Below are 26,611 nucleotides of genomic sequence, written 5' to 3' on the forward strand. Positions count from 1 at the left end.
GTGCACACACACACACGCAAATTAAAAGAATGGCACAGAGGGCTCTGCACCTCAGCATTAGCAGTAGGGATGATGAAAATGTGTACCAAGCCATCAATGCTGAAATAAATGTTCCCATGTGTACATTTCTTTAAGAACGGCCACCTCTTAAGCCTTCTCCAGCTCACTCCATCTCCTCCCTCTCTCTTCCCAGGACCAGCTCTCAGAGCCCCGCTCCCCAGCCAATGGCGACTATAGAGACACTGGGATGGTTCTTGTTAACCCCTTCTGTCAAGAAACACTGTTTGTGGGAAACGATCAAGTATCTGAGATCTAACTACAGCAGGCATCGCTTTGCCATTCCTATTTTTCGTCTCTAAATTATAAATATACAAATATATATATTATAAATATAACCTTTGTGTAACCCTGACTTAATGAGAAACATTTTGAGCTTTTTTTCCTATGAATTGTCAACATCTTTTTTACAAGTGTGGTTTAAAAAAAAAAAAACTTTACAGAATGATCTGTGGCTTTATAAAATAAAGGTATTTCTAAGCAAAGCAGTTGCATCGATTGCTTCTCTTAATAACCATTCTTGAGCACTTGGGGATCCCAGGAACCCTGGTCAAGTGAGGTGAGAGACTGACCTCCTGTAGAAGCTGAATGTTACAGTGGTCAAGCGCATGATTCTTTGAGTGATTCTTAAAGCTCTGGTTCTTCTTGATGTGGTATGACCCCATTTCCTCCCTTCTCATATGCACACCTGTAAAGGGAACTGGGCCACCTGCGGGGAAGACGGCAGACTCATGCACAGAGCAGGAAAAGGGAACATCTCATCACCTCTGAGGATGAGTGCCCTGGAGCCTTATGACGGCACCATTGGATGTCATGTTTAATTCCATCCAAGTTGTGGACGGCAGGCAGGAGCTTGGAGCCCTCAGGAATCCATGGAGGACATCAAGGTATCCCAAGGCCGTGTCCCCCTAACGTTACTTCCGCTGCTAACAACAGGACTGCCTTTCCCTGGTGGGAAAATGCTCCCTTTATGGCCATTCCTGTATCCCCTCCAACACCCACATCTGCATTAAACACCCGTGCCTTTCTCTTGGAGAGGATTGATCCCGGCCCTGGAGCTTTAAAATGCTTGCCCTTCTTCAAGGATCAAATGTTTATTGGGGTTCAGCTTTGTTTTCTCAAAACGCCATGGTATTGTGCCCCTGAGGAATACGTTTATCTAAGAAGCTTTGAGGTAGTCGAGCGATAATTTTTGAAACCTTCCTCCTGCAATCTTTAAAAAAAAAAATATCCAAGCAAATTGTTTGGGAGAAGACATTATTATACTCCTACTTGGCACTGCAAACCTGCTCGCAGCACCAGCCGGGGGACTTGCCATCCAGCTCTCGGCTTCCGCTGCTCCCCTTGTTCCCAGCTGGCTGGCTGCCTCCCCGTGCTGTGTCCAGCACGGCCAACAGGGTCAGACCCTCAGAGATGCCCAAGAGGCTTCCAGAGGTGGCTGCTTCTCTCTTTTTTCCTGATTGTGGCTGAGAGAGATGATTACTGCTTTGACACTTCCTTTCTCTAAAAGAAAAATAGTTTGATAGTATATTTTGAATATAGATGCTCTTATAGTCGGATTGGGAATTGAACTTGAATGTTGGGTCATATGTTTGTGTTGTTGCTGTGGTCTATCATGACTTTTTTCTTTCTACGTTTTCCTTAAAAAAAGAAAAAAGAAAAAAAGATGGCCTTCGAAAGTGTGTTCTCAATGTTGTATGAACCTACTTCACATGAGTTCGGTTGTTGTCTCTCTTCAAAGACTCTTGAGCCCACAAAGAAGCAACTAAATGTTTCTCTAAGTTAATTTTCTAGCGTGTTGTTGTCTTACCTTTTTAACCTTACCATAATATTTCTGTCAACTGTTACATTTAATATACCAATGTGTGTGAGTATACAGAGAAAAATCTGTAAAGTAAAATTTATATATAATATATGTAATCAAAGATACATATGTTATATATACATATGTGGATGTATGATTTATTTTTCCTTATCCACAGATTTCAGCTACCATGTATATATAAATAAACTTATTTTATTAGCCAGAGGATTCCGTTGCTAATACATTTTGCATTCTTTTCAAGATAAGCTCTAAGCCTTCCTTGAGCAGTACCAACACCACTTTATATCCATCCGTATTTTTCAATCTGATTTAACAGTAAGGTGAGTTTTATGTATGTGACGAGCTAATAGGATTAGCAATTTATCATTTGATAAAATCTTTTTGAACATGTTTGCAGTTTCTCCAAAGTAGACTCATCTTTCATCAGGTCTTTGGAGGCAGGGTGTCAAAGTACATCCCCCCCTCACTCTCCCCGCCTCCAGGGCTGAGTGGATTTATATATAAATATCTTTAGTCCAGAGAAGTCTGAAGCTAACCTGGCCATTGAGTGTCACCATTCTGTAGAGAATAACAATACCTAAACATGACACATTTGTGCACAACTTAATCAGTAGCCTGAACTTTTCATTCAGCCTTGGACAATACATCTTGGAATTCACAATAATGCAGATCCTCAGAACCAAGTCAGTGTCACCTGTATAGGAGGCTGTTACTGTAACACAGGCTCGCTTGCCCCTTCTGGGTGCATCGGGTGGTGTTCACAGCATTAATGCTATGTCTGAATAAACAAGGACACTACTGTCCTTTACTTAATCTGATTGGTTCTTCATCTGTTCCTCAAATAGCCAACACTGATATTTATAAAATACCTTCCCGGCCATCTCAGACAGACAAAGTGGAAGACAATAAAGAAAGGAAGGGTTGGAGTGTCCTGGTCAGCAGGAAGGAAGTGCACACAGAGTCTTCTAGTAGGCGACCAGGTTTTTTACCTTTACCTGTGTGACCTCGGGTAGGTACCCTGCTCTCTGGGTGGTGGGCAACAAGGAGGCTCCTAAGTAAGTCACTGGCCCAGAGGTTGGAAGAGGGTGTCTGCTCCCAGCTCTGCTACTTTCTGGACACGGGACCTTGGGCAAGTCATTGCAGTTCTCAGGGTCCTCCTCACGTAAGAGGATAGTGGCCAACTGTAGAACATATGATATGGTACTTTTGGAACTGTGAGGTTCACAGCCCATATGGCAGTACCTGTCAACCCTGGACCTCCTTCCTCCTGAGGCTGAGTTGAGAATTCCATGAAATAAACTATACGATTCATCCACACACCAGGCTGGATCAGGTATTCACTAGAGGTTGGCTCCCTTCTCCTTCTCTCACCTGAGGTACATTCCTACATTACAGCATTTGGAAAAATATCCAGCTCTGGGGTTTGGTGACCTGGTTTCTCCAGGGTAAAACTTATGTACAGCGGTTTTTAGGTCCATGTTGTCATCCTGGAACTGGAGGAACCTTTCTGACCCTAGAGAATGGATTGAGGTGTGACCCTTGATGGTTTAGTGGATGCCAAGGTCAGTAATTAAAACCCAGGGGTGTCATCATATCCTAACTTGGGGCACCCTTGGAGAGCTTACCGGAAAACACCGTCTTTGTTGTTTTTCTCAGTTTTCCAACAGATGGAGAAGCAGAGGTGTAGGGAATGGCTGGAACATAATGTGTGGGACCTGAATCTACCCAAGGTCCTTATCTGGTGCATCAGAGAGTTGGAGGCTCATGCCAATGTTCAAACAGTGAGGTCCAGAGGGAGGAAGCATCCTGGCCAACAGCAAGCAGCTGATGAACAGCAGAGCATTAGAGGACAGAGCTGAGGAGGAAAGGAGAGAGGCGAGGCAAGGACCTGAAGCTGCTGTCAGGACTGAGAGAGGAAACCGTAGGCAAGTCTTTTCTCTTGGGTCCCTGGAGCTGCCTCCTGACACTTTTCATCTTCCATTGCCTGTGTGGACATGTGTTCACATTCACATGTGCCAGTACACATAGGGATGTAGAAAGCCCCAAAATAGCTAGATTGAGTCCTAGCTTGTAATTTGAGGTCTGGGGCAAGTGATCACCACACTTGTGATCTGAGGTCCTTGAGCCTCAGTTTACTCGTCTGTAAAATGGGGTTGCCTGATGCCTGCCTTGCCCACTCTTAGGTAGTAAAATGTACAAACCCAAATGGTCTACCCCCACAGCCTGCACTGATCCAGCCTCCCCCACCACCAGCAGAATAATCTGGGAGGTTGGGCACATGACCCTGCATCAAAGAATGCATGAGTGCCTCTCTGCACACAGCCCTGGGCAGTGCCCTCTTCTCTTTCAGCTCAGTGAATGATGGAAACTCATGGAAGACAGCAGACAAAGCAGCCCCGGGGATAGGGGAGATTCCAGAGAGGCCCGTGACCAGGCCACAGGGATGCTGGGGCTGTAAACCAAAAGCCACTGGACTCTGTAAACCCACTGGGCGCCACAGAGGCAGAAGGGGTGATGAGCGAGAGGCGAGTAGTAGTGGACCTGCCCCCCAGTGCCAGCTCCAGCATGCCCCTCCAGAGGCGCAGGGCATCTTTCAGGGGGCCACGGTCATCATCCTCCCTGGATAGCCCCCCAGCCTCCAGGACCAATGCCATGAGTGGCCTTGTCCGAGCACCTGGGGTCTATGTAGGAACAGCACCCAGTGGGTGCATAGGTGGCCTGGGTGCCCGTGTGACCCGCCGGGCCCTCGGCATCAGCAGTGTCTTCCTTCAGGGCCTGCGGAGCTCAGGCCTGGCCACAGTGCCGGCTCCAGGTTTGGAGAGGGACCATGGTGCTGTTGAGGACCTAGGGGGCTGCCTGGTGGAATATATGGCCAAAGTGCATGCCCTTGAACAAGTCAGTCAGGAGCTGGAAACACAACTGCGGATGCACCTGGAGAGCAAGGCCACGCGCTCAGGAAATTGGGGTGCCCTACGGGCTTCCTGGGCCAGCAGCTGCCAGCAGGTAAGTGTCCAGGCTGTGCCAAGGGCTTTGCAGAGGGCTGGGAGGGGCTGCTGAGGGCAGGAGTAAGGTTGTGAGTAGGCTGAGGCCAGAGAAACTGACCATAATGCCCTACACTTTCACACTTAAAATGTTCATGATAACAACAATGCTCCTTTTTACCAAGGTTTACCAGGAGCCCACGCTAGCCCCCATACGTGCACTATCCACTGTCTTCTTTACAATTCGAAGACATGCTATGCAGCGGATCATTCATTGATTGCACTTTTGAGATGAGAAACTGAGGCATGTAATTTTCCCAAGACTTCAAAGCTAGTAGAGGGATGAAGATGAGATTTGAATCTGAATTTTTGTGCCTTCAAAGTTGCATGTGCCCCATTACCCTGAGCTGCCTGAGTCACCTTTACTGTTGAGAAGGGATTTTTACAGTTATTATCCAGTCAAATACCATTGGATGGATGTGGTATTAAGAACAATGAATAAATGGAGGTGTGTTCCTGTATCCACCTATAATCACCCTGTTTAATAGAAATGTGAGGTACATTGGTAATCAACAAGTTTCTATTACCCACAGTAAAACAAGTAAAAAGAAGCAGGTGAAGTTAATAGTATAGCTTACTTAACTCTATATGTCCAGAATGTTATTTCAACATGTAATCAATACAAAATATATGAATGAGATAATTTACATTCAAGTAGAACTTTCTGCATGATGGAAATATTAATATCTTATATCTACACTGTCCAATCTGGCAGCCACTAGCCAGATATAGCTATCAAGCACTTGAAATGTGGTTAATGAGACTGAGGAATTGCGTTTTTGTTTTATCTAATTTTCATTAATTTAAATGTAAACAGCCATGGGTAGCTAATGGCCATCTTATTGGACAGGGAAGGATGCAGAGGTTTCATCTTTCTCCCTTGCTTGGTCAGCCCTGCGTTTCCCACTCTCCAGGGTGATTTCTGCAGAGTCTGGAGCTCATCCATCATGTCTGGCCTGCAGCCTGTAGTTCTAATGCTGGGACTCCAGCCAGCATTGCACCTCTCAGCTGGTCTCTCTGTGGATGGTTGGCTTCTCTCCTCCTCTTTCTCTCCAGACGCTGGTCTTGGGATCACTCTGAGCAAAATCAGTCTCTAACCCACCAGGGACTGCCAACTCAGACCCTTGGCCCCCTGGAGTCCAGTATGCAGCCTCCCAAGAGGAAGTCACAAAATTTTATTTGTGTGTAGCCGGGGGATGCTAAGCAGGTGCACACAGGGACTCCCCATTTGCCCTTCCTGCCTCCCATTTCGTCCCAGGATGCTTCTCCTGCACTGCTCTCAGTGCCCACTGACAGCACAGAGTGCATGATGAGCAGCACCATCCTCTCAGGCTCTCCCCCTGGTGCTGCTGTTCTGCTTGCATCCATCCGGGCTGCGAGGGAGAGCCATCTTAGAATAGTCCAGGGCCTTAATGCCTGTCAAATCTAAGAGGCAGCCATTCCTCCAGGATTCTTCACAACTGTCCAAATATTGTGCCATAACAACCACCAGAACATCCCTAGATACTCCAATATGTCAGCATCTGCTGGACAATCGCTTGCACTCAGATGCCACACAGACTTGTCAGGAGAAATCAGGTGTCCCAATGGCTAGGTTAAAAAGTAGGGCCACAAAACTTAGTTTATACTCAATAGATACCGACTTGCTCTGGCTCCAGATAGCTACAAGAGCCCTTGCAACGTACTGACTTCTCTGGGCCTCAGTTTCATTATCTACAAAATGGGTATAATAATGCTTAGATATTCCTGCAAATCCACAGACAAATAAGATGACTGGCTCCTGCCTACAGGTCGAGTACAGACTAGGAAGCTCTAAAATCCTGTGAGCGCCGCAGCCACACACCAAGACATGCGACCTCTGTAGCTGAGGGCCAGGGTCCCACATGGGCTCACTTTCCTCTTCAGTGATTGTAAATGAGGTCCTGGGTATTAATAAAGTTCTCTTTTTCTTCCTTTTTAAAAAATTCATGGCCTTGAAATTAGACCAATTGATAAAATGGAGTTATTTTTTTTTTTTTTTTTTTGAGATGGAGTCTCGTTCTGTCACCCAGGCTGGAGTGCTGTGGTGTGATCTTGACTCACTGTAACCTCCACCTCCCAGGTTCAAGCGATTCTCCTGCCTCAGCCTCCCAAGTAGCTGGGATTACAGGCGCATGCCACCATGCCCAGCTAATTTTTGTGTACGTTTAATGGAGATGGGGTTGCACCATGTTGACCAGGCTGGTTTCGAACTCCTGACCTCAGGTGATCCACCCGCCTCTGCCTCCCAGAGTGCTGGGATTACAGGAGTGAGTCACCGCGCCCGGCCTGGAGTTACTATTTCTATATTGCACAGCCCAGCCTTTCAACCATATTAAGCTCTATTCCATTAAGAAGAACAAAAGAAAACTCCATAATTGAGAAACACTAGTTATTTTTTCAGTCAATCTGGCCTCGCGGAACTGCAGGAGGCCCCCACTAGGCCCCCACCCCTTTCCAGGCCTAGAGGAAAGGCCACCTCCCAGCCCAGTCGTTTCACAAAGTGCTGCCTTCGTCTCACCTGGGGTCAGAGGCAGCCACTCTGCGGTCCTGGGCTCCAGAAATCCAGAGCTCTCTCCCTCTGCCCTCACTTAGGCCTCTCTGGCTGGGGCTTCATGCTCACCTTTCCAGGCTCTGGGCTCTGGTGTTCCTTGCTCCTCACAGCACCCCTTATCCCTCCCGTTTCTCCACCTGCAGCCGCCTCTTCCCCACCTTGTCCGTAGAACTCCTCCTCGTCCAGAAGCCCAGTTCCATGCTCAGGTGCCCTCATGCAGGGCCTGAGGCCTCAGAGCAAGCTCTCAGCAACTGAGCCCTGAGTTGGCACCTAGAGAGAAATTCAACTTCCTTAGCCTGGGCCCCAAACAGAGAATCCAAGAGAGGTCTCAGTCACTCAAGAGCAGGGTGGGTATGTCCATTTCGGTGGCACTTTCTTGGATCAGGCTGGAGCAAGCAGTGGGGAAGGTTCAGAGCAACAATTTCCACAAATGTTTGGGAAACACCATTTCCCTGCTTTTCAGAGGCGGATGAAAGAGTTGGAAAGGAGATGGGCTCTCCTCCCCACCGCCACCACCCCAGCTGACACAGAAAGCTCCTGGGGCCATTCTGGGGAGTGGGGGCCCCCTGTCCCCTGGAATCTCCCCACAGACTGTCTTATCCCCACCAAGAGGAGACAAAGACAGGTTTTCAGAAAAACCAGGAAGAGAAGCCGGGGGAGGGAAACCATTGCTGTCACTGTGCAGAGAGCCACATCATGGAAAGCAACACAAAACTAGGGCTCACACCACGGCAGAAGCAGGAAGGCCGTCCCGGGGAGGGGGATCTTCTCCATCCTTATCACTATGTAAGTTTGCGGCCAGGGTTGGCTCCACGGGTGCACCACCAGTGAAGTCTCATCGGGCCCTGCACTGGAGTGCAGCGACGCCATCAGAGATCACTGCAACCTCAAGCTCCTGGCCTCAAGAGATCCTCCTGCCTGGGCCTTCCAAAGGGCTGGGATTATAGGTATGAGGCACCATGCCCAGCCAATAGTTTTATCTTTGAATTTGTGTTTTGAAAGTGAAGTCTGGTGGGACAATGGAGCATGGACCAGGGGCTCTTGAATGGTCCTACCTCCCTCTGTCTCCCTACAACGTGTTTTTGGCCCACCCCTCTGCCCCTGGGATGCCCTTCTGACACCTGCTCCATGCCCCTGGGTGGCAGCAACTGGAGGGAGAGGACAAGCCTCAGGTGGCACTGAAGTCGTAATATCCTTGGGGGTTATCACCCCATCCCTACCAGCAGGACATGGCACATCGGCCCAGTGGCCAGTAAGAAAGGTGCCGCAGCCATTGGTGGGGTGCGCACATGCCCAGAATCATGGCGCGAGGCCTCTGGATACCTATAAAGATCTGTATGAGCATCCCCATGCCCCAGGGAGTGGAAAATTAAATAGCAGATAAAAATTACCATAACAAGTTGAAACATGACAGAAGAAAGGAAAAAGCATTATATTTGAGTAACCTAAATCGCATTTTGTTCCTGCTCTTTGAACAGGGGGCCCCACATTTTGCACTGGGATCCACAAATGATACAGCTGGTCCTGGTTAGCGTTCATGCACATGAAGTTCCATTTCAATTCCAAACCTCTCTCTTCCCACTCCTTGGTTGGGTTAGAACCTCCAAGCCTCTTCTGCTAAGTGGTGAAAACAGACAGAAAAACTGGTGGCAACTACAGAGGCTGAGGAAGACCTGGGCCATTTCCCTCTCCAGCCTTGCTCTGTGCTCCTGACTTTTCTTACCAAGTGAAGGATGCTGACAATAGGCTCTGGTGGCAACATCAGGCCCTTTCATCCTCAGATAGGGCAAACACAAGCTTGGGATGAGGCAGCCTTGTGCCTCGGAGCTGCAGATGAAAGGAGAGTGGGGACAGAGGAGCAGCCCTCAGAGACCGGGTGTCAAAACAAAAGGAACAGCTGAGTCCAGGGGGAGAATGGAGCTGCCTGAGGAAGAAAGGGGAGCGCAGAGGTTCTAAGTTAAGGAGCCAGGACATTAGTCTAGGTCTCCATGGGAGAAAACTGCAGCTTACACCTCCAAAGGATAAGGCTGTCAGCTGGAGGAAATGGGAAATCAAAATTGTTGAAAGGCAACAGGATTAGAGTTTAAAATGGACCTGATTTGACTCTTTTTCCTGCTGTTCACAGCCCCTCTTTCTGTCCCTTGCATAGAGAGAGCCCACACTCAGGGAATCTGCCTATTTGAAGAACATGCTGGAAACTCAGGCAATCCAGATCTGGGCCAGGTTTCTCTCCCACAGAACTTGTGGTCCTAGAAGGCTTTCTTTTTAGAAAAAGAAACAAGAACTAATCCTTCTCCACTGAGTATAAAGAAAGGCAACAAGGTTTGTCGTTCATGATTCACAAGCTGGTATCCCTGAAAGTAGGCAATGGGGGCAGAATCATAATCTGCAAAGGCCTGAACACATTTCCCCAAGACAAAGTCACTCAGCCTGTTTCTTAATAAATGCAATTTGTTTGGTCAGAGCGGGCTAGTGGGGCATTTTCTCTGTCAGCCAAGCTATAAGGGACACTACAGTATGGTTAGAAATGTAGCTACCAGAGAAAAGTCCATTAGAGAGATTCATTCCTCTTAGGAAGAGTGAGGTAGATGATCGGAAGAAGTATTTTGATGGGACATGGGGAGAAGGAGGCATGAGCCTGCTTCTCAAGGGTCTTGTTCATATAACACAGGTGGCCACTAAGCTGCTTTGTTGTTTTGTTTTGTTTTGTTTTTTTGAGATGGAGTCTCACTCTGTTGCCCAGGTTGTGGCACAATCTCGGCTCACTGCAACCTCCGCCTCCCGGGTTCAAGCAATTCTCCTGCCTCAGCCTCCCAAGTAACTGGGATTACAGGTGCCCACCACCATACCCAGCTAATTTTTTTGTATTTTTAGTAGAGACAGGGTTTCACCATGTTGGCCAGGCTGGTCTCGAACTCCTGACCTCGTGATCCACCTGCCTTGCCCTGCCAAAGTATTGGGATTACAGGCATGAGCCACCGCGCCCGGCCAGTCACTAAGCTGCTTTCTAAGAAAGGTGGTTTCTGGTTTCCGGGAGGCTATTTTCTAAGTCGAATGTGTCTGGAAAGCAAGAGAACTGCTGAAGAAAACGGAGGGAGACTAGGGCTTGGCACTCAGGGCCTCTTTCCATGCCCCTCTCATACACCACACTCGGCCACTCTTAAATCTCTTAAGATCTCTTAAAATGTGAGTTCCACGTTGAGAAATGGAAGACAGGGGGTGGGGTCAGTTTTCCATGGAAACTAGGGAAAACTAGATGTGATACACAGACTGGGGATTTTGAAGCCAGACAGCCCCTAGCCTTACCACTTGCCACTTACCAACTGCATGACCTTGAGCAAGGTCTTCATTGATCTCTACATCTCAGTTTCTCATCTGAATAATGAGAATGATTAGAGACTTCCTCTGACATGACAAAATATCTCTAAGAAGGAAACACTAGGCCTTCCACAGAAATTAAGAATGAGAAAAAGATGTCCGCTGTCTACTGTTCTGTAACATTGGTCAGAGGCAGCAGTCAATGTGATTAGACAAGAGAAAGTACTTGGTATAAGAATTGGAGAGAAAAAGGGAAAATTTTGATCTTTCTGGAAATCCCAGAAGGAACCATGTAAAAACTATACAACAAACAATAAGATGATTTAGTGAAGTAGCACGTTATAAAACAACATTAAAAAGCAATGCTGAGGCCGGGCTTGGGGGCGAATGCCTATAATCCAAGAACATTGTGAGGCCAAGGCAGGAGGATCACTTGAGCCTGGGAGGTTGAGGCTGCAATGAGCCATGATTCTACCACTGCACTCCAGCCTGGGTGACAGAGCAAGACCCTGTCTCTAAAAGAAAAATAAATAAATAAATGCTGCTGGGTATGATGGTACAAACCTGTAGTCCCAGGTATTCAAAAGGGTGAGGCAGGAGGATTGCTTGAGCCCAGGAGTTCAAGACTAGTCTGGGCAACAAAGCAAGGGCCATCTCAAAACCAACAACAAACAATGCTATTTATGTATAAAGAAAAAAGATACAAGAGATGAGAAAATCTCATTCATGATAGCATAAGATGAATTAGCTCTAAACTTCAGAAATATCCAAAATCTGTATTAGACAATAATCAAATCTTTCCGAAACACACAAAATAGTCTTGAACAAATGGAAAGAAACACCATGCACTCAAATAGACTCAATAGCATAAAAATGTCTCTTCTCCCAAGTCAATGTATCAGTTTAACGCACTCCTAATTTTTAAAATTCCATCTTTTTTTTCTAGAGTTAGATGAGTTGATTTTTAAATTCCCTTTGTAAGAACAGAAAGACAAGAATGGCCGGGAGAGAAAAACTAAGAAAGAGTGGAGGTGGGGAGGTTGGGGAGGGGACCAGCAGCCCCACCAGACATTAACATATTATAAAGTCTCTGTAATTAAGATAGTTTAGCGTTGGCACAAAAAAGATCAGACAACCATGGAACAGAATAGAAAATCCTATAGTAAGCTCTACTGTGTTTGGAAATTGAGTATTGATGAAGGCAGCATTTGAAACCAATAGAGGGAAGGCTGGACTTTTTAATAAGTGATATTCAGACAACTAGACAGTCATAAGGAAAATAATAGAATTGGATCCATTTCTTGCTGTACCCTAGGGTCAATTCTAAATGTATCCTAGATATAAAGTCAAAAATGAAACCATACAAGTAGAAAATATAGGTGAATTCCTTTATAACCTGGATGTGGGAAAAATTTTCCTTGTTACAATTCAAAATCCAAAAGCAACAAAGGAAAATATTGATAAATTTGATTAAGAAAAATTTTAAATTTTTGTATTTCGAAATATCGCCATGAGGAAAATTAAAAGATAAATGATAAACAAGAAAAAAAAATTGCAATGTAGGACACAAAAGGTTAAAATAGCCCTATTCTATACACAGCATTTAAAATTTGAGGTTAAAAAAAAGCCGATAGCACTCTTTTATTTTTAAATATGTTAGAGATAAGCACAGACAGTTGACACACAAAAAAAGATGAAAATGGCTCCTAATGTCTCAACTGCACTCATACTAAGAGAAATTTTTAAAATCCACCTGAGATACCATTTTTACCTATCCAATTAGCAAAACTCTAAAGTATGTCAAACTATTTTGTTGGTGAAGCTCTAGGGAAACAGGCAAGTTTTTACAGTGTTGATGGGAATAGAAAATGTTATAACCCCTGTGGAGAAGAATTTGGCAACATCTGGACAAATTATACAGGCATTTATATACATATAATCTGACCCAGCAGTCCTGTTTCTAGGACTCACTCCCAATGACACATTGCCAAGAATATGAACAAGAAGTATGTAGAAAGCTGTTCCCTGCAATCCTATCTGTAATACAAAGTACTGGAAACAATCTAAATACCTCCCAGTAGGAGACTAGTTGAATAAACGATGATGCATCTGCAAAGGAACAAGGAACAGCTCTATAACTACTATGGAGTGATGATCTCCAGGATATGTCATTGAGCTAAAAGGCAAGATGGAAAGAGTGTGTATTTCATTCTACCATCTAGCTAAGAAAAGGGAAGGATATGAATATATACATACATATCTGTTTACATTGAAAACAATGGAATAAAACAAACCATAAGTGTTTTCACATGTTACTTATAGGAGGGTGGAAGGGAAAAAGTAGCAGGGAAAGGTAGGACACTAGAGTTCTTTTAATTTATCTTGTTATATGGAGATGACTTTGGAACCATGAAAATATTTTACAGAATTGTATAAAAAAAATAGATTTCAAAAAGCCAATTCTAAGAATCAAATATAAAAAGAAACAAATGAATTCAACTATGTATCAAGTTGATAGCATAGTCACACAAAGAAGAACTATTCCAAGTGACTTTAAACCACAGGAATTTAACTGTACATTCCTAGTGGAGATGCAAAAGATAACAGAAAAAAAAAAACCAACAAGTTTTCAGTAATCATATTAGTGGTGGTAGCACTGACACTGTTATTCTGACAGTGGTGTGTGTGTGTGTGTGTGTGTGTGTGTGTGTGTACCATGGGTAAGTAAGAGAGTAACTATATTTGTGTTACTGAAAACTGAGACTTGAGTATGAGTGAAAGGAGATACACTTGTAAGATGCATGAGGTTTAGTGACAATTCTTTAGTCTTTAATTTAAATTGGAATTATCAGTATAAAGTCATGATATATGTGATCATAAAAATAAATATATGCCTATCTCCAAGTCTGACCACTGAAAAGATCTAGAAGCAATGGCCAACTTAGTGACAATGAACATTTTTAGCTTCAGATTTGGGTCTCTAACAACCATCTTTCGCTAAAAGAATGGGGGCTTCTTGTAGAAATGGCTGAATCCAGGTTTGAGGATAGGAAATATACAAAATGAGTCTGAAACACCTTGTCATACCAGAAAGCAAGGATGCTATGAAAAACTACTACTGTCATGTCAGAAGACTTAGGAGTCAATTCAAATAAGCTCCCACTAACCAAAGATGGTTGGGAATCAATAAGAATATTATCAGGGCTTCTAGTAAGGTGAATAAGAAGACATCCACGTGCTGGGAGGGTGGCTACCCCAACTCCATGGGGACAGAACTCCTGTGCTCAGGACTCTTCTACACCTCATGCTGTGGAATCTAAAGCAACAGCAAAGCTGAGGTCCAGCTGCCATAAGGATGGACACCAACGAGGCTGCACTGGGGACAAAAAGAAGTCAAGATAAGCAACACAAACCATAATGACAGGAGCGTGCGGTGTGTGAAAAAACAAGAAAGGCAGGATCAGGAAATTCAACAGGGTGAAATCGCCTTCCCACCTAGCTCTCTTCTCTTTGCTGAGCCATACAAAGCTACCAGCCAGGAAGATAAGTTATCAAGTTGTATCCAGAGTAGGCTTGGAAACTATGGTGAAATGAAGGATTTTATAGGAGACAAATCTATATCAAGGCTTATTGCAATTTCCAAGCCTACAGTACCATCTATAACATATGAAAATGGACCCCAGTAGGACCTCTGCACCCAGCATTTCTCAGTCTCAGAAACAGTCCTCAGGCTTACAGAGTGGACACAGTAGCCAGTAGACCAGTGCAGGTGGCAGCAGTGGCACTAACAGTGGTGGCCAGAGACATGACTGTGACTCACATAGCAGTAGTGGGAGCAGAAGACCAGAGAAAAATGCCAGCATGGATCACAGCACTCCAAGCCGTGCTCTTACAACCTTGGAAAACCCAAGGCTGTCTCTTCATTAAGCTCCAGTAGTTCCAGCTCTCATGAGAGTGATCAGCATAGCAAGGCGTATCAGCGCACCAAATCACCTGGGGACCCTAATGCAAACAGGGATTCTCCCTCTCATGTACTGTTTCCAAGTGGGCAGCACTCAAATACGCCTTTCCCACCTTCGTTGATGTTAAAGTTCAGTTCAATGTTACAGAAACCTGCTGCATGTGTGCAGCCCGTGGGCGGACAGGAGTCTGTGAGTGGACAGGAGTCCGTGGGTGGACAGGAATCTGTGGGTGGACAGGAGTCCGTGGGTGGACAGGAGTCTGTGGGTGGACAGGAGTCCGTGGAACCAAAGCTGTCCTCTGAGTGCTACAGTGGTCAATCCCATGGTGACAGCACAAATGAGCTGCAGCCCAGCAGCAAAGCACATCTTGCCAGGCTGAAAATACCTTTCCAACCGCTAGACCTAAGTCACACATTCAGAGTTTTTAACACTGTGACTATGTGAAGCAATTGAACATGAAATTCTGATTGAACTTGAACTGCCTTTTTGCCTTAATCGTAAAGAATGTAAAAGTTTAGAGATGTTTTAAAAGTTTAAAGACTTGTGAGCGACTCCCAAGTGAATCCATAGAGACCTGTTAGCTCCCCTCTTGGGAAATAGAGAAAGTGTCATTTACAGTTTTCATATATTAAAATGATTAGTCAGTTATAGAATAAAAGCATGATCCCTCAATTTTTAAAAGAATATTATTAAGAACATTAACGGAAATAGATTGAAACCCATCAAATATATCAGCATAACACCAAAAAAAAAAACCCACTAATTAATCATCTTTGGAGCCCACTGAGGAACCAACTCATTATTTTTAAAACTGGTAAATAATGAGAGAAAATAAAGCATTTTCCTGCCTTTTTTGTAAGACCTATATGTATATCCGGTAAGAAAAATAAATAATTAAAGAGAGAAATTATCTTTTTATAGATGTATTCCAGCTAATAAAGAAAAATAATAGAATTATTATTAATTTTATTTATATCTATAATAAAACAATGACTCTAGGCAATAACAATAATTAAATGGCTATGACCATTACAAAATGCGACCAGCAGCCATTCTGTATCTCCTGGTGGAGTTCACATCACCACCTATGAAGTAGTCTTGCAAATAAACAAAAAAACTGAATATGATTAAGCCTCAAGATAAAACTACTAATTTACAGAAAAGACAAGGGTCAGATGAACAGGTTAATTCTGTAGTAAGCTCTACTATGTTTGGAAATTTAGTTTTGATAAAGGCAGCACTTGAAACCAATAGAGGGAAGGGTGGACTTTTTAATAAGTGATATTTAGACAACTAGATAGTCATAAGGAAAATAAATTATTAAATCAGCAAAATCCAGACTCTGGGAAACTATAGGACAAAAGACCCAATTTTTTAACAAATAAAAATTGCAAGGGAAAGAAGCAAGATGGTAAGAGAAACATACACATTAAAAGAGACTAAATTGATATATCAGCCCATCAAAATGGGCTTTATTTGGATCACTATTCAAACAAACTATTAAAAAATATATTAGACACTTGAGAAAAGACTAGATATTTGATAATTGAGAAAGTATAATGAAAGTATTACTAATTTTTAGACGTGATCATGGTTGCGAAGTCATGTGTTCTTTTTAAAGCATTCTTATAATTTGCCAATACAGGCTGAAATATTTGAAGAAGAAATAATATGATGTCTGGGATTTGTTGGAAAAAATCTCAGGCAGAGTGGCAAGATGTGTGGATACAAGTAAAACAAAATAGGCCACGTGCTTATAATCAATCAAGGAAGCTGGGTGATGCATATATGGGGGTCCATTATAGCAGGTTTCTTTTGACTTATGTTTGAAATTTTCATAAAAACGCAGCTAGACGACCTACCTCATCGGGTTGGTGCAGGAATGTAAATGAGATGATGTGTGTAAATCGCCTGGCACATAATCAATGCCTTATTTAAGTTCGTGGAATTGAATAAACTTGAAGACATACCTTAAGTGAGCAGTAACACAAACAGCTGCTTACATGTGCGCGTTGATCCACCGACATATGCCGTGGGAGTTTCCGGAAAGATCAGGGTATTGGTTAGTTCTCAGCGAGGGTGCCCCAGGAAGTGAGGACTGAGTGTGGGTCCCCCGGAAGATGCCAGAAGATGGCGCTTCAGAGCGGGACCCAGCGTGGACCCAGGTAGGAGCCGGGCAGGGCAGTCTGGGTGCGGGGCGGGCCTCCCACCAAGTGCCAGCTCTGCTGGGGCCACTGCTCTGTCTCCCTCCCTCTCCACTTCCAGAGCCCGGCACAGAGAGGCATACCTCAACACACAGCGGGTGTTCAAGAAACGGCTGGTAGTGAAAGTTGAATATGGAACCAGACAGGCTCCAGGCTTCAAATCAGAACTCCAGATCAGGGTTCTCTAAAATTCCCGACCAGCAGTGAGACAGGAAGCGGCTGCAATGTCTGACACAGCAAAACAACGCAGCGGAATCCTCTGCAGCTGTGAGAAGAGAACCAGGATGCTGGTTAGATACTGACGTGGAGCTGGCGCCAAGATGTATCGCTGAGTAACCACGTCTGTGCTCTGCTACTACTTGTGTTTCTTACAAAGTGGAGGGGAGACCCTCTCAGGAAGCACACACAGGGGCTGCGGACAGTGGGGGCTTCTGGTGAGAGGGCTGGGGCTGGAGACAGGGCAGGAGCAGGCTTACTTTGGGGTGCATACTCTGGCACTGTTTGGAGGTTTTACCTTAAATAAAATATGCAGTAATAAATAAAACTCCTGTCAGTGGCTTTTGGGGTGGGGGAAGCAGTAATTCCTATCAGGTCTTGGGGCAGGGGAAGCCTTCAGAACTCCACGGAAGCAAGAGAACCCTTCTAGGGACGTGTCCCGGTGGGACAGAAGACCCATCTCCGCAGCTCCTCTCAAAACAAACCCAACTAAATTAAACATCCGTACAGAAGAGCGATAGGAAAGATGTTCTAAAGGGCTACACTCTCCAGAAGAGCTAAATTAAAACTAATCCAGGCAGCTGGCACAAGTGCTGAGGACAAATGTGGTGGCTTTTTACGGGGAATTAGTGAAAGAATGGCTGAACGAAGCAGAATGTTAGGCGGCGTCCCCAGCGCTCTCCCAGAGGGTTTATGCTGATCCACCGAAGTTGAGGACTCAATTTAGGCAAATAAAACCTAGTTTATTGTCGTCTGGCTGGGGAAAAGCACATAAAGACTCATTTATCTGGTTGTAAACGAGCTAGTAGAGCCGGCTGTCACAAATGCATTATTCAGCAGAAATGAGAAGTGATTTCAGCAGTCCTCAGGAGGCAGTGAACGCAGGGCACAGGAGTGGAAATCTCCACCACCAAACTGACCACCACTGGAAAACAAATTGTCCTTTATAGTTACATGTTTATTTCAGGACCAATGAATAACCATCTAAATAAGCGCTATCTAAGTAACACTACAGTGTGGAGACAGAAATAGTGAAGTTAGAAACCACCCCTCCATCCCCTCACCCCCCTCGACTTTCAGCAGGCTCTGGGCAAAATTATGCAGAAGACAAAGTCCCCTACTGAATGTAACTGCCCACACCTGCCTGGTCCCTCTACTCACGCCCTACTCATCCCTGTCCTCTCCCATCTACTCACCCTGTCCACTCACCCCGTCCTCTCCCCTCTACTCACCCCCGTCCTCTCCCCTCTACTCACCCCTGCCATCTCCCCTCTACTCACTCCTGCCATCTCCCCTCTACTCACCCGTCCTCTCCCCTCTACTCACCTCTGTCATGTCCCCTCTACTCACCCCTCTACTCAACCCTATCCTCTCCCTTCTACTCACCCCTGTCCTCTCCCCTCTACTCACTCCTATCCTCTCCCCTCTACTCACCCCTGTAGTCACCCCCTGCCCTCTCCCCTCTACTCACCCCTGCCCTCTCCCCTCTACTCATCCCGTCCTCTCCCCTCTACTCACCTCTGTTCTCTCCTCTCTCCTCCTGCCTCCCCAGCTCCTACTCCTAGCCCTACTGCCCACAGAACTTCCAGGTGTCATTCCCAGAGCTTCCAGGTGTCATTCCCAGCTTTCAACTTCATTTTCATCATCTTCATTCCCACCCACCAGGTAACCTTTCTCCATCTCTGAGGAGAAAGGTTATGTGATGGAGGGATTTATTGTCACTCACCCACCATGGAAACATGGGCCTTGTTTTGTTCATCTGCCCAGTGACAATGAAACCATCACTCTCACGTGAGGAGTAACGGGGACAAGGAGGAGAAGCCCCGGGAGGTCATGGGAGTTCACTTGGTGTGGGTACCCAGCGTCCCTGAGAAGACTGCCTGGGAAATGAGGCGCTCATGGCGGCATCCAGTCCACCCAGCCAGGAACATCTCCGGGGACAGCCTTGGGTGGGCCCCTGAATTCCTGGGTGCAGTTGGCCTAGATCCAGCCACCCCCGGAGTGGGCACAGGTACTCTGGGAGTTCTCTGGGTTCACCTTCTGTGAGGCATGTACCTGCTCAATCCCACCAGCCAAAGACCACTGAGAACAGACCTGTGATTTTCCTAAGAAAATCATGTTCCTACCCTAACAAAATCACTTACTTCCGCAAGACTCACGAGGATAAAACCATCCACAGTCTTCACTGAACTGCGGGCCGCCGATATGACCCTTGTGTTTGCATGACATCTGCAAACTTTAACAAGAACTTTTACTCTGTCTTAATTTGGGCCTCTCCATAACATATGGGGCTACCCAGGAAGACGGGATTGTGTGCAGTGTATTCATCGCCTTGGGCTGCCAGAACAAAGGCCCATAGACCAAGTGTCTTCAACAACAGAAATGCATTTTCTCCCTATTCTGGAGGCCAGAAGTCCAAGATCAAGCTGTCAGCAGGACTGTTTCTTCTGAGGCCTCTCTCCTTGGCTCATGGAAGGGCATCTTCACCCTGTGTCCTCACGCAGGCTTCCCTCTGTACATCTGTGTCCAAACTTCCTCTTCTCAGAAGGGCACCAGGCGTCTTGGAGTAGGGCCACCGTCAGGACCTCATTTCAACCAAATTTCCTCTTTAAAGACCCTGTCTCCAAATACAGTCACATTCTGAGGTACTGGGGGTTAGGATTTCAGCATAGGAATTCAGGGGAGGAAGAACACGATTCAGCCTGTAATACCCATTTTACAGATAAAGAAACTGAGGCCACAGTTAGTATTCCAGCCAGGATCAATTCAGTGTTGCTTCTACCCCTAAAATACTGTTTAAAAACTTCCTGTCACATTCATTTATAAGACCGGAGTTAGTCCTGTCCCAGGACCCTGAAGGGTAGGCGGGCCCACAGTCTACATAGAGTGCCCCTGTTTGATAAGATAGAGCTGTAGTCGGCACAGGCCCCACTCTGTGAGGAGTTCAGACTCTGGGATGTGCCTCCTTTTTCTGCCTTTCTCTGCCTCTTTTAATTTGGAAGAAACTGTCAGAAAGGGTGATTGATCCTTCCGCAAGCCCATCTCTAACTGGAACTAACTGCTTTAACCAGGACGCACGAAGCTGGGCGGCTTCCAACCCATCAGACAGCTCAGAACTGAGGCTTGCAAGTTTAATAGCTTTGCTGCTGGGGAATAGCCCAGCCCTCCTCGGGATTCTCGTTTTCTTTTTCAGTGATTTTAATACTCAGAAAAATGTGCTGAGCAGTCAGTACTCAAGGCAGAACGACTTTATCTGAGTAGAGTTCAGAGACTCCCCACGGTGTGTGACTCCCGCTCCCCCAAGCCACTCCAGCACAGGAGGTGAGCACCTGCTCGGGTGGGAGAGGCCTGGCATGAGGGGTTTCCACAGACTGCTGGACTGGGACCCCTGCCCCCGACAGGGGTGATCACCTCTCACCACCACCTAGCCCAGTGGTAGGGGCCAAGATGCCAATCTCCATGGAGTGAGGCATGGCTCTGTTAAATCCCACCAGCCAAAGACCCCTGAGCACATACTCCTAGGTGGAAACGGTGTGTTAGCATGCCGCAGCAACAGAAAAATGTACCAGGAGAACCCGGGACATCTCAGGAAGAGGGCGTTGGGAGGGGCTTGTTATGAGGTTTAGGCCCGTGTTAGGTTGTTGGGGAAAGGTTTAAGAAAGGCTTGTTCTGCATTTGATGCTGTCAGGACGTAGGGGCAGTTTGATGATTGGGGATCTTAATAATTTTACACAGGAGGTGGAAGGAATGAAGCAGGCACAGAGCTGCTGTTAGTAAAGAAGCAGCAGTCATCACTCGAGTCAGCTGGAAGAGGGGATGTTGAGTTTTTGTGGCTGCAGAGCATCCTTGCCTCTCTGTCCAGATAGAATCACCGTGTGCCCTTGTCTCCATCTCCTTCCACCATGATCACAGAGTGAGCTAGTCTGATTATCGCTGATATTCTGTAAATGTTCGTGCGTATAAGTGAGAATACTCTGGTCTAGCTGTCAGCTGCCAACAGTCAGGGCCACGGTTTTACTTCCTTACAGCAAGAAGGCAGCCTCGGCCTCCTCCTCCACAGTGGTGGAAGGACCCCGGAGGCAGAACCGAGGTGCGAGTGACCTCTCGTCTCACGTGTCTTGTGTAGCCCCCATGAGGCTGGGGGCTGAGAGGTAATTGCTTGGGCTGTGCTGTGACTTTAGGAGCAGGGCCCACTCTGCCTCCCACATGCTGAGCAGGGTGTGTCTGCAGAACCCACGCTCCTGCCTATCTCACCCATCTCTCCCCGAGAGTCTATCTTCGCAGTCCTGCATCTGCGCAATCAACCGAGTTAGAACATAGCAAGTCCAGCTGACTCCTTCCCACAAGAGAGGCCCTGGCCCCATTACTAACCCCTGAGAGTCCATTTCCCTATCTGTACATTGAGGGAAATAATCCCTGTTTCACAGGATTGCTGTGGGGATGCTGGCTGGAGATAATGCATGTGAACTAGAAAGTATGCGTCGGGAAGGGAGGAACCTGTCCTCTCTGGCTCCTGCTGTTTTTCTATCACCCAGGATGGTGGCCAGCACATAGACGCATGATAAATATTGGTTAAATCAACAGATGGAAGTGCCCCACAAAGTAATCAGTTAATAAGAGGCAGCTATGTTGGTTTCCCAGAGCTGCCATAACAAAGTATTACAAACTGGGTGGCTTAAAATAACAGAAAGCTATTCTCTCACAGACCTGGAGACTAGAGGTTGAAAACCAAGGTGTCAGCAGGGGTAGCTCCTTGTGAGGATTGTGAGAGAGAATCAGTCCCAGGCTGCTCTCCCAGCTCTGGTGATGGCGGGCAATCCTTAGCCTTCCTTGGCCCGTAGGTGCATCACCCCCATCTCTACCTTCATTCTCCCATATGTCTGTGTCCAAATTTTCCTCTTTTCATAAGGATGCCAGTTACATTAGATGAGAGCCTACCCTAATGACCTCAACTTGATGACATCTTTATTTCCAAAAAAAAAAAGTCATCTTCACAGGTACTGGGGGTCAGGACTGCAACTGATCTTTTGGATGGTACACAATTAAATCCATAACACCGGCTATTGTTCCTTTCACATTATAGTCCTGATTCCCAACATTTTGTCCTGTCCTGTCAACTGTCATTTAAAAAGGTTCCAGAAATATCAGTATTTCTGCACCTAACCCATTTCATCCTCTCTTCCTTTTGTACTTGAAATTAAATTCCACATCCTGGCCAGGCGTGGTGGCTCACGCCTGTAATCCCAGCACTTTGGGAGGCCAAGGCGGGTGGATCACAAGGTCAAGAGATCGAGACCATCCTGGCCAACATGGTGAAAACCCACCTCTACTAAAAATACAAAAATTAGCTGGGCATGGTGGTGCGCACCTATACTCCCAGCTACTCGGGAGGCTGAGGCAGGAGAACTGCTTGAACCCGGGAGGCAGAGGTTGCAGTGAGCCAAGATTGCGCCACTGCATGATCCAACCACTTTGTTCCAGCCTAGCAACAAAGCGAGACTCTGTCAAAAAAAATAAAAATAAAAATAATCCACCACATCCTATCAAACTACTTGGGGGCTACTAGGGTCCAGAAAGGAAAGCTGTACAGAGAGTCCAAGAGAATGCTATTCATATGGTAGAAACACGGTAAATGCCACTAAGCTACTGTGTGACCTTGGACAAGTTACTCCACCTCTTTGAGCCTCAGTTTTCTTAACTGTTAGGTAAAGGCACTGGATCTCACTGACATCTCCCTGAAGACACACAGGGAATAGGCCAGATTCCCTTTTAGAACTCCGGTAGGCAGATGAGATGGATCCTTTCCCTGGACATGCAGAGATCGGGTGCCACTGACTCCTACCTCTCTCTTCACTTCTGTGTACCCTGAGATGAAGCCCTTTCCCATCTGTAAAATCAGAGGGTAGAATGTTCTGATCTCCCAAGCCAGCAGCCATAGAGGAGGCTGTCACTGCTCCATCATCTCTGAGCAGTGGATGAAGCCTATAGAAGAGAGGCAGCCTCCGATGAGCTCACTGCCTCCATCCTTTGGTTGGCTGGCCGGAAATGAGAACGTTCAGTACATTTGGGCACCTCCTGCATTCCTGAGGCTCAGGTGGTAGCCTATGCCCCAACATTGATGAAGCAGCAGTTATATTACCCCCAGCCCAACACCTGCCAGAATCTAGCCCAGGTGTTGCCAAACGGCTGTGTGGGGAGAAACTGTCCGGACAGGGGGGTTGCCGAGAGACAGCAAAGCCAACACCTCACCCAAGTTCACAAAAGCCCAGATTAAACCAATGAACAGCTGGAATTTCTAACTTGGACAGCCCCCAGGATTGTGCCTGCCTATACCTGGTACTGAATACGTGAACCTTCTTGCTCCTTCTCAGACACACCCCACCATGGTTCCAGACAACCACTGCTGTGATTCTGAGCTTCCTTGTTACACCGAAAATCCTAAGAGCAGAGGTATAGTCTGATTATTTCTGAACCTAAAACCTAGCACAATGCCAGGCACAAAGAAAGAAGACAAGGAAGTCAGGAAGGCAATAAGGAAAGTAGGAAGGATGGAAGAGGAAGGAAGAAAGGGAGAGAGGGAAAGAGGGAGACTGCAACAGAATATCACAGTGGCTAATGGTGCAAGCTGTAGAGTGCAAAAGAACTGAGTTCAAACTCTGGTTTTGCCATTGACTGGCTTTGTGACCCAAGGCAAATCGTTTAACCTTGCTGAATTCCAGCGTCCTGATTTGGAAAATGAGGGTACTATTCACTCCACAGGGTCGTTGTGGGAATTAAATAACTCACTTAGAACACTTAGCGTAGTGCTTGGCCATGGTAAGCATTCGGCAAACTGTAGTAGTAATTTGTGTCATCATTTCTAGTAGTTAAAACAACAATAACCACATGGACTGCATAGCCCTCTGACATCATCTGCCCAGCCAACTTCTCCGTACCTGGAGGGAGCGGGGGCCGGGGGAGGAATGAGCATTTGCAGCGGTACACAGGGACGGCCGCGCTGACTCAGGAGCATTCCACTTTATGGCAGCGATCTCGGAGTGACGTGGAGGCCAAATCAGAGTTGCCAGAGCCCCTTTGAGATGGGGGTGTCCCGGGCTACCGCCTCTGACCTCGTTCTCTTGGCAAGTGGCGCCACCTGCTGGCTGCTCCAGGAACTGTCTTGCATACCTAGTCACCCAACTGCAAAATGTTATTTGTGTTAAGTCCTGGATTCCTATAATCACCTCCTGACTGCCAAAGCCACCTTGATCCTGGGAAGCCAGTCACGCAATTCATACTGTCCTGCAGTCATCCGGGTCATGACAGAATTTCCAGGACAACTCCCGATTTCCTGAGGATTACAAATCAACCCCATAAAATTTCATTTTGCCCTGAGACTTTGCATATATTAACCAGCTAGTCTGTTTCTATTCTCTTCTGCTTTTTTTTTTTTTGCCAGGGCGGGGTGCGGCAAGGAATGGAGTCTCACCTTGTCTCCCAGGCTGGAGTGCAGTGGCGCGATCTCGGCTCCCTGCAACCTCCGCCACCCAGGTTCAAGCGATTCTCCTGCCTCAGAAGTAGCTGGGATTACAGGCGCCTGCCACTGCGTCCGGCTAATTTTTTTTTTTTCTTTGTATTTTTAGTACAGACGGGGTTTTGCCATCTTGGTCAGTCTGGTCTCGAACTCCTGACCTCGTGATCCACCCGCCTCGGCCTCTCAAAGTGCTGGGATTACAGGCGTGAGCCACAGCGCCCAGCCTTCTCTTCTGCTTCTATTCGTGGCAGAAGAAACCTCCTTTCTTTCCTTTTTCAGGTGCATTCTGGGTTGTTTTGGAGCTTAGGTCAACCTTTAGTTTAGAGTCAAGGGTCCTAAGTTCCAGTCTCAGCCCACCAAACACTTTTGCCCAGGTCCCTAATCTCTCCCACCTCCAGCTGCTTTATCTGGAAAAGGAGGGTTATCATTCCACCTGCCATCATGGTCCTGATCCTTTGGTGTTTTTTGTTCATTTGTCCTTTTATTGTTGTTGTTGTTATTGTTTTTGAGACAGAGTCTCACTCTGTCACCCAGGCTGGAGTGCAGTGGCACAATCTCGGCTCAGTGCAACCTCTGCCTCCTGGATTCAAGCAATTCTCATGCCTCAGCTTCTCAAGTAGCTAGGATTACAGGTGCACATCACCACACCCCACTAATTTTTGTATTTTTAGTAGAGACTGCTTTTCGCCATGTTGGCCAGGCTGGTCTCAAACTCCTGACCTCAGGTGATCCGCCTGGCTCAGTCCCCCAAAGTGCTGGGATTACAGGTATGAGCCACTGTGCCTGGCCTGGTCCTGATCCTTTTGAAACTTAAAGGAGAATGAAATCAGTGGGAAAAGGCTTTGTCAGTGTCACAGATAAGGCTACAACTTCTTAGCCTGTGGGTGTAACTAGTGTCACGTGTAAATACAGAATCTTGGGTGATGGTTTCCTGCATTGGCCTTGACTTCTTCCTCACCAGCAGCCTCTTAGTGTGACATTGTCATGGTAGCTACTATAAGGCTGGTACAGGTTTCAGTTTTATTATGGTCATTCATGAGATATTTAATGAGGGCTTACTATGCACCAGGCATTATGGGAATTCAAATATTAGAGCCAACATTCTTGGACTTTGGGACCTGGAGGTCTAGGAGGGATGAAGTGTAAACAAATCCACACATTGGTCCATCCCTGTTATGTGCCAAGCACTGTGCTGGGCACGTGATGAATGTCAACTGTAGATCGAACAGGAAGGACTCATGAAGTACAGTTACAAACGCAGCTTTGGTTTGATAGGGACCCGCCCAAGATCCCTTTCAATTTGCTCAGTGGGTGGTAGACATTCTTCCCAGCCCCTGGGCCAAAACATGGACGGTCCCATGATTTTTCTGATCACTTGCAGGAAACTAAAAATACCATACTCGTTTTAAGCCACAAAACAGTCTCAACTCAGGAAACAGAATGTCTAATTGATATATTATTCAACACATCAACCTTCATTTTCTCCCCTGCCCAGGTAGGGCCAAGCACCTAGTGGGGGTGCTGAGGTCAGCTTTGTCTCTCTTTCCTGCGACTCTCCTCACTCCCACTTCCCTGTGGCTGTTTCTAGCCCAGTTGAAATCTAAGCAGGATGAAGGGAGGGGAAATAAGGGAAGGGAAGCGAAGGGAAGGGGGAAAGCTCTTCCTTGTCAGATATTGTTGTAAGTTGGTGTCACAGTGTCTGGGTCTGGCTAACGTTTAAGTAAGATTCTTTCTCTTGGGGACACTTTTCTGGATTCCTCTGAGACTCCCCTGCTGGAGCATCTGCAGGCACAAGCCCCTTCTTCAGCTGACGGCCTGTGACCCCTCCCCCCAAACTTCTGCCCCTGCAGTATGGCCCACTGGCATCCCCTCACCCTCGCAGGCCGCCCTCCCAAATGACCCC

At 46.4% G+C, this 26,611-nt stretch overlaps 2 protein-coding genes across 3 annotated transcripts in view; both read left to right on the forward strand.

Moving 5' to 3' along the window:
* The window catches only part of TMEM108 (transmembrane protein 108), a 336,184-nt gene extending 335,642 nt beyond the window's left edge, over positions 1 to 542 (forward strand). For both annotated transcript variants that reach the window (XM_050779626.1, XM_050779625.1), the window contains exon 6: positions 194 to 542. In XM_050779626.1, coding sequence (XP_050635583.1) covers positions 194 to 316 — 123 coding nt within the window. In that variant the 3' untranslated portion in view covers positions 317 to 542. The remainder of the gene's footprint in view (positions 1 to 193) is intronic.
* A 3,785-nt stretch (positions 543 to 4,327) lies between these two features.
* BFSP2 (beaded filament structural protein 2) overlaps positions 4,328 to 26,611 on the forward strand; it is a 66,025-nt gene continuing 43,741 nt past the window's right edge. The window contains exon 1 of the mRNA XM_050779628.1: positions 4,328 to 4,885. Coding sequence (XP_050635585.1) covers positions 4,397 to 4,885 — 489 coding nt within the window. The 5' untranslated portion in view covers positions 4,328 to 4,396. The remainder of the gene's footprint in view (positions 4,886 to 26,611) is intronic.

Source organism: Macaca thibetana, chromosome 2, assembly GCF_024542745.1.
Source record: "Macaca thibetana thibetana isolate TM-01 chromosome 2, ASM2454274v1, whole genome shotgun sequence".
NCBI lineage: Eukaryota > Metazoa > Chordata > Mammalia > Primates > Cercopithecidae > Macaca > Macaca thibetana.